This window comes from Oryzias latipes, chromosome 18 (genome assembly GCF_053564925.1).
Source record: "Oryzias latipes strain Hd-rR chromosome 18, Olatipes_Hd-rR_3.1".
In the NCBI taxonomy this organism is placed as follows: Eukaryota; Metazoa; Chordata; class Actinopteri; order Beloniformes; family Adrianichthyidae; genus Oryzias; species Oryzias latipes.
The window spans coordinates 21,530,597-21,540,098 of record NC_136254.1 but is presented as its reverse complement, the minus strand read 5'-3'; the positions used below and the strand labels follow the sequence as shown (position 1 = coordinate 21,540,098).

At 38.9% G+C, this 9,502-nt stretch overlaps 1 protein-coding gene across 1 annotated transcript; it reads left to right on the top strand.

Moving 5' to 3' along the window:
- The first annotated feature begins 5,676 nt into the window (after positions 1-5,676).
- On the top strand, positions 5,677-9,363 carry LOC144987088 (uncharacterized). Its single transcript, XM_078936012.1, has 2 exons — positions 5,677-6,829; positions 9,286-9,363. Exons 1-2 carry the CDS (start codon positions 5,861-5,863, stop codon positions 9,361-9,363), a joined length of 1,047 nt encoding a protein of 348 aa, XP_078792138.1. The 5' UTR covers positions 5,677-5,860.
- The last annotated feature ends 139 nt before the right edge of the window (positions 9,364-9,502 follow it).

Genomic DNA, 9,502 nt, shown 5'->3' with positions numbered 1-9,502 from the left:
TTAGACACGTAATCGTCCATTTAGAAAGTAATGCTAAACAATATTAAAGAATGGCTGCACTTGACTTTCTACCATTATTTTTTTATTACTCCTTAGCCCCCGTGTCAGATTCTCTTGCACACACAAGTGCCCTCTGACTTGAGACACTAGTACTGCATGTCTAATGTGTCTAATGTGAACTTTAATCTATTTATCCATCCAACACTTACAACTGCTTTAACATCAAACACAGCTTAACAAGCTATGGCTAAACTTCCAACAACAGGATATATGCCTGAAATTAATACAGCCATATTTTTTTAAAACAACTAAACGTACAAATGCAGTTGAAACAGTAACACAAGTATCTGAATTAAGTTGGGCTGAGTTCAAAACAGAAAATGTTATCAGTTTTGTCACATCTAATGTAGCAACTACAGCTGGAGACAGGGGAATAACAGACAAAACAAAACCACAACTGCTCCAATAATCTCAATTACAATAGGTTCCACCAGCACCATGCCCAACAACAGAAAACCATTCCAATGAACTTACCAAAACAACAACACCACAAACTAACAACTACAACTGCACAAACATCAAATACACCAATTAAGACAACAGCTACATTTGCAACAGCGTGATCTGCATTAAAAACAGCCACAGCAATAGAAACAATTGGACCTACAGAATTAGTTGCAAAAGTAACAAAAACATATACAATAATTATCATCCACCACTAAAAACTACATCTGAGCCAACAGTTACCAGCTGAACCCACAGCAATATCTGATCTGTCAACAATCACACATGAACCTAAAGCCAGCACAGTTAGGCGGCAGTTTAGATCAGGCGGTAGAGCAGGTCGTTGGTGGATCGATCCCCACTCTACCCAGCAAGCTGTTGCCCACCACAGTAATTTTTGAACCACTTACATAACAACTCCATAACAACAAATGGACCTATAAACTCAACAAGTGCCATCACAAATCCCACATTATTTCCAACAACATCTATAACCAAAAGAACAGAGCTGTCTTCAATTACCACAATGACTCAAGCAACACTTCCACCCGCAGGAGCAAATGTATTCCAACAAACCACAGCAACAGTATCATCACCAGAAACTGGGCAAAAAACGACAACAGATGGCTCAACATTGGATACATCTACCTTAACAGCATCTTCAACACAGAGCACAGCTAATGCAACCCTAACAAGAAGAATGACATTTAGATCTGTTGGAGAAATATTCACAGTTGACTTGAAAAATCCATCATCTGCAGCATTTACAAATCGGTCAGGGCTGCTAAAATTGACTGTAAGTTTTTTTTGTTTTTGCTTTTTATTTAATGTTCCAAATTTATGCATTACTACATACACAATATGATACTTTCATTGCATTCTCACCATAATTAAAACAAGTTTTTTGTTGGTATTTCTTTAGCTTGAGCCATACTATCAAGAAAAGTTTTTGTCATTCCAGTCTTTGGCAGTGGTTTCATTCAGGTACTTTTGTTTTTGTATCATAAGAAATACTTTAAAAAGTATGTTTTTGTACAATATAGGTAATGTTTTCTTACCTTTACAGCAACGGATCAATAATCAACAACATGGACCTAGAATTCACAACATCAGCTGTTCCAAATGACACAGAAATAGTTAATCTTTTGGTTAATGCAGCTTCAAACATTACAGCATTTGAGATTGACATCAACTCCATCACTGTAGATGACCCAAGTAAGAAACATAACACCTATTGAGAATTCCAAAAATATAAAATATTTAATTAAAGATGAATTAATGTCTATTAATTAATGTCTATTAATGTCTATTAATTGATCTCTATTTACCAATAGTTGCTAAAGAAGACCCAGCAACATCAGTTACTTCTATAAATACCACTACGGCTCCAGCAACAAACAACTCAACAAAAACAGCTTCTAACACCACAAACACATCAGAGATAGTGCAAACTGCACCTAAAAAAGCAACAAGCACAGCTAAATTGACTTCAACTGCTCAAACAACAAATGGTGTTGCCACAACAGCCGCTGTTGAAACAACCACATTTGGACCTGCGGAGACTCCCACAATTGTTGACGAAACAACAGTTGAAGTTATTTCTCCAACAGAAGGTGAAGCTTCCATAACAACAGCACCAACAGTGCAAACTACACCTAACAAAGTAAGAAGCACAGCTAGATGGTCTTCAACTGCACAAGGAAAAAAAGGTGTTGCCACATCAGCCACTGCTGACACAATAACATTTGAACCTGCGGAGATTACCGCCATTGTTGACAAAACAAGAGTTGAAGCCACTTCTCCAACGAAGGGCAAAGATTCCATAACTACAGCACCAACAGCGCAAACCACACCAAACACAGTAACAAGCACAGCTAAATTGACTTCAATTCCTCAAAACACAACTGGTGTTCCCACATCAGTCATTGTTGAAACAACAACATTTGAACCTGCGGAGACAATTGCAATGTTTGTCAAAAAAACAGTTGAAGTCACTTCTCCAACAGAAGGCAAAGCTTCCATGACTATAGAATCAAAAGTGCAAACAAAACCTAACAAAGTAAAAAGCACAGCTAAATTGACTTCAATTCCTCAAAACACAACTGGTGTTCCCACATCAGCCATTGTTGAAACAACAACATTTGAACCTGCGGAGACGATTGCAATGTTTGACAAAACAACAGTTGAAGTCACTTCTCCAACAGAAGGCAAAGCTTCCATGACTATAGAACCAAAAGTGCAAACAAAACCTAACAAAATAACAAGCACAGCTAAATTGACTTCAACTGGTCAAACAACAAAAGGTGTTGCCACATCAGCCCCTGCTGAAACAAAAATAACTTCATCTGCTCAAACCTCAGACATTGTCACCAAAGCTAACATGCCGGCATCAACCACATTTGAACCTGTGGCATCAACACTGGTAACATTTGACCAAACAGCTATAGGGACATTAGGGTATACCACACACAATACACAAACAGTCACAGATAATTTAGGCACATCTCCTTCAACAATGGACAATGATGCTAAAACCACCACTGCTGCATCCACTACAACTACACTAAAGGGGCAATCCACAGCATCAGTCACTTCTTCAACAATGGCTGAACCTACAACCACTACAGAAACAACAGAGATGACCACACCTTATAAACCACAGAGCACAGCAACAAGAACTTCATCTTCTCTGACAACTGCATATGTTGCAATAACAACCACTTCTTCATCAACCGCATTTAAACCTTCAACTGAAACATATGACCAAACAACAGTTGCAGTCATATCCCCAAGATCCACTGAAGTTACCATTACTAGGGAAACAACACAGACTGCTACACCTAATACACCCACAACCACAGCTCCATTAAATTTGTCTGCTCCAACAACAGAAAATGTTGCCACGACATCCATTGCAGCATCAACTACATTAGAACCTGTAGAAACAACACCTGCAGTATCTGACCAAACAACAGTTTTAGTCACTTCACCAACAACAGCAAAAGGTACTCAAACTTCAGGTACATTAAGGATTACAATACCAAATTCACGAACAACAACAGCTAAATTAGACACAATAGTTTCAACAACGGAAAATGTTGCTATGTCGTCCACTGCTGGATCAACTACATATAGGCCTGTAGAACCAACAACGGAAATGTTCGGCCAATCAACACTTGAACTCAGTGCTAGAACAACAGCTGAAGATACCTCAGCTACAGTCAATGCAAAGATTACTACACCAAATTTACCAACAGACACAGCTATGTTGGAGTCATTCACAACAGTAACAGAAAGTGTTGCCACATCAACCACTGCTGCATCAACAACATTTGAAACTGTGGAAACAACCCCTGCATTGTTTGACCAAACAACAGTAGTAGTCACTTCTCCAACTACAGTAAAGGCTAAGATACCAACAACCACATCTAGAATAGACACATCCACTACAACTGAGGAAAATATTGCTACATCAACAACTGCATTATCATCCCCTAATAATCTTAATAGCAGATCTACAACAGCTTCACCTGCTGTAACATCAAAAAATGTTGCAACAATCACTGCTGCATCAACTACAATCAAACCTGTAGAAATAACATCTACTGTTTTTGACCAAACAACAAATGCTAGGTTAGATCAAACAACAGTGTTATTTACCTCACCAACAACAACTGAAGGTACTCTAACTACAAGGACATCAACAACAAACATCCCTTTTACACCAGGAACCGCAGCTAAATTAGACACATCCACTGCAACAAAAAACAATGTCTCTACCTCAACTATTGCTGCATCCACTATATTTAAGGCTGTAGAAACAACAGCTGAATTTTTTGGCCAATCAACAATTGTAGCTGAAAATACAACAGCTGAAAAAACCTTAACCAAAGTAACATCAGAAAACACCACAATGTATGCACCAAAGAGTGCAGCTTCATCTGATTTATCTTCTTCAACAACAGAAATTGGTGCCACATCAAACTTTGAAGCATCAACCACATTCAGACCCCCCGAACAAACAACAACATTATTAGACCAAAATACAGCTGTAGGCACTTCAACAACAACAGCGGAAGCTACCTCAAGTAAGGCAACATCAGTGACAACCGCAGCCAATGTACCATCACCAGCAACAGAGAATTTCGTGACACTGAGCACCCCTGCATCAACAACATATAAACACACAAAAACATCAACTGCAATGTTTGACCAAATAACATCAGTGGTCACTTTCCCAGCAACAACTAAGGGTACCTTTGTCACATTAGCATCTCAAGGAAGCACAGCAGAACCAGCACCTGAAGCAACAAAAGCTACATCCAGTTCCACAACTGAAACTCAACGTTTAACAAGCACTGTTGTGGCAACTTTGACAAAAGCTACACCATCTACTGCATCAACAACTCTGGTGACCGCCACCACCACATCTAAAACAACAACTTCTACAACCGAAGTGAATAAAACAAAAAAGAGATTAACCTTCAGATCTGATGGAGAGACATTCACAACTGCTTTGCAGAACCAATCATCACCAGCCTTTAAAGAGCGGGCTAACTTGATCAAGTCTAAAGTAAGTTCATTTTGTCTTATTCATAAAGAAAAATAAATCGCAAGTAATTTCAATAAACTATCACATTTTTTGTGTTATTCAACTATACGTCAATTGCATGGCATGCTGATTGGCCATTTGACCATTCTCAAATTCATACATAAGTCACTGCTCGTGCATGTTAATATTAAAAAAAAAAAGGTGTGAGCACCCCTGGTGCAGAAAATACATTTCACATTTCTAAATAAACTAATTTTAAAAGGAAAAGTTGAAGGAGAAGAGCTTTTAGGGTAACAGAAATAAGGACTTAATCTGTTCAAAGTCATTAACTGAAAAGATGTTAAAAAAATGTACATCAATTTGTTTTTCTACAGCTTGATCCATTCTACAGACGGACCTTTCCCTCATTCCTCTACTTAACAGTGCTCTTCTTCAGGTATTGTATTCCTTATTTTTTAGGTCCCTGAACAAAACCTCACTTTTTAAATTGCAATAGTTTTTGCCTATAACTTAATGTGTATTAATTTTGCAGCAAGGGGTCCATTGTCAACACCATGGAAGTGGGATTTATTTCAACATCTGTTCCAAACAACAAAGACATCACATATGTCCTAATTGATGCTGCATCAAATATAACTGAATTCAACATTGCTTATGATTCCATCACTGTGGAGGACGAATGTAAGAAAACTATGACATTTTCTAATAACATGAAAATCTTTACAGCTTCATTTGTGGATTGCATCTTTTTCTTTAGATGAGACATCTTTAACTAAATCAACTCAAGCTGAAACAGCACGAATAATGCCGACCACCATACCTGTAACAACATTACAAGAAAAGACTACATTTGACCAAACATCAGGTGTGATAAAATCTCCAACAACAGCACACGGCATCTTTACTACGAGCACATCAAAGAATACTACACTTCATTTAAAAACAAGACCTGCTACAATAGGGTCAACCACAATAACAACAGAAAATGTTGTCAGATCAACCACTTATCCATCGAAAACATTTGAACCTGTAGAAACAACATCTGCAATATTTGACCAAAACACGGTAGTGGGCATTTCTCCGACAACAGCTGAAGCTACATTAGATACAACAACAACAGAGAGGATCACACGTTATAAACCAGAAAGCACAGCAACAATAGCTTCATCTGTTTTAACAACCGAATATGTTGCAACAGCAACCACTTATTCATCTCCCACATTTAAACCTTCAGAAAGATCAACTGCAGTATATAAACAAACAACGGTTGCAGTCAGTTCCCCAAGGATCACTGAAGTTACCCTTACTAGGGAAACATTAAAGACTACTACACCTAATACATCCTTAGCTCCATTGACTTTGTCTGCTCCAAAAACAGAAAATGTTATCACAACAGCCACTGCAGCATCAACTACATTTCAACCCGTAGAAACAACACCTGAAGTATCTGACCAAACAAAAGTTTTAGTCACTTCACCAACAACAGCAAAAGGTACTCTAACTTCAGGTACATTAAGGATTACAACACCCAATGAGGCATCAACTACATTCAGACCCACAGAAACAACAACTACATTACTAGACAAAACCACAGCTGTAGTTCCGTCTCCAACAACAGCTGACCATACTTTTACAACAGAAACTTTTAAAACTTCCACACCTAATACATCAACAACCAGAACTACAATAACTTCATCTGCTCAAACCTCAGACATTGTCACAAAAACCAACACGCCGGCATCAACCACATTTGAACCTGTGGCATCAACACTGGTAACATTTGACCAAACAGTTATGGGGACATTAGGGTATACCACACCCAGTACACCAACAGTCACAGATAATTTAGGCACATCTCCTTCAACAATGGACAATGATGCTAAATCCACCACTGCTGCATCCACTACACTTAAGCCTGTAGAAACAACAACTACACTAAAGGGGCAATCCATAGCATCAATCACTTCTTCAACAATGGCTGAACCAACAACAACTACAGAAACAACAGAGATGACCACACCTTATAAACCACAGAGTACAGCAACAATAACTTCATCTTCTCTGACAACTGCATATGTTGCAATAACAACCACTTCTTCATCAACCGCATTTAAACCCTCAACTGAAACATATGACCAAACAACGGTTGCGGTCAAATCCCCAAGATCCACTGAAGTTACCATTACTAGGAAAACAACACAGACTGCTACACCTAATACACCCACAACCACAGCTCCATTCAATTTGTCTGCTCCAACAATAGAAAATGTTGCCACAACATCCATTGCAGCATCAACTACATTTGAACCTGTAGAAACAACACCTGCAGTATCTGACCAAACAACAGTTTTAGTCACTTCACCAACAACAGCAAAAGGTACTCTAACTTCAGGTACATTAAGGATTACAACACCCAATTCACGAACAACAACAGCTAAATTAGACACAATAGTTTCAACAACGGAAAATGTTGCTATGTCGTCCACTGCTGGATCAACTACATATAGGCCTGTAGAATCAACAACGGAAGTGTTCGGCCAATCAACACTTGAACTCAGTGCTAGAACAACAGCTGAAGATACCTCAGCTACAGTCAATGCAAAGATTACTACACCAAATTTACCAACAGACACAGCTATGTTGGAGTCATTCATTACGGGAAAAGAAAGCGTTGCCACATCAACCACTGCTGCATCAACAACATTTGAAACTGTGGAAACAACCCCTGCATTGTTTGACCAAACAACAGTAGTAGTCACTTCTCCAACTACAGTTATGGCTGAGATACCAACAACCACATCTAGAATAGGCACATCCACTACAACGATGGACAATGTTGCCACATCAACCACTGCTCCATCAACCACTGCTCCATCAACCACTGCTCCATCAACCACTGCTCCATCAACCACATTTGAAACTGTAGAAACTACCCCTGCATTGTGTGACCAAACAACAGTAGTAGTCACTTCTCCAACTACAGTAAAGACTAAGATACCAACAACCACATCTAGATTAGGCACATCCACTACAACGATGGACAATGTTGTTACATCAACCACTGCCAAAGCTACTACATTTAAGACCATAGAAACAACAACTGAAATTCATGACCAATCAACGCTTGTAGTCAGTTCTAAAACGGCTGAAGGTACTTCTACAAAAGTAACATCCAATATCACCACAAACTACAAACCAACAAGTGCTGCCTCATCTGTTTTATCTTCTTCAACATCAGAATATGGTGCCACACCAACCTATGAGGCATCAACTACATTCAGACCCACAGAAACAACAACTACATTACTAGACAAAACCACAGCTGTAGTTCCGTCTCCAACAACAGCTGACCATACTTTTACAACAGAAACGTTTAAAACTTCCACACCTAATACATCAACAACCAGAACTAAAATAACTTCATCTGCTCAAACATCAGACATTGTCACAAAAACCAACACGCCGGCATCAACCACATTTGAAACTGTGGAAACAACAAATGCTAGGATCGATCAAACAACACTGTCATTTACCTCATTATCAGCAACTAAAGATACTTTAAATACAAAGACATCAAAAACAAACAAACCTATTACACCAGAAACCACAGCTAAATTAGACACATCCACTGCAACAAAAGACAATGTCTCTACCTCAACTATTGCTGCATCCACTACATTAAAGGCTGTAGAAACAACAGCTGAATTTTTTGGCCAATCAACAATTGTAGCTGAAAATACAACAGCTGAACAAACCTTAACCAAAGTAACATCAGAAAACACCACAATGTATGCACCAAAGAGTGCAGCTTCATCTGATTTATCTTCTTCAACAACAGAAATTGGTGCCACATCAAGCTTTGAAGCATCAACCACATTCAGACCCCCCGAACAAACAACAACATTATTAGACCAAAATACAGCTGTAGGCACTTCAACAACAACAGCGGAAGCTACCTCAAGTAAGGGAACATCAGTGACAACCGCAGCCTATGTACCATCCCTAGCAACAGAGAATTTCGTAACACTGAGCACCCCTGCATCAACAACATATAAACACACAAAAACATCAACTGCAATGTTTGACCAAATAACACCAGTGGTCACTTTCCCAGTAACAACTAAGGGTACCTTTGTCACATTAGCATCTCAAGCAAGCACAGCAGAACCAGCACCTGAAGCAACAAAAGCTATATCCAGTTCCACAACTGAAACTCAACGTTTAACAAGCACTGTTGTGGCAACTTTGACAAAAGCTACACCATCTACTGCATCAACAACTCTGGTGACCGCCACCACCACATCTAAAACAACAACTTCCACAACAGCAGTGAATAAAACGAAGAAGAGATTAACCTTCAGATCTGATGGAGAGACATTCACAACTGATTTGCAGAATCAATCATCACCAGCCTTTAAAGAGCGGGCTGACCTGATCAAGTCTAAA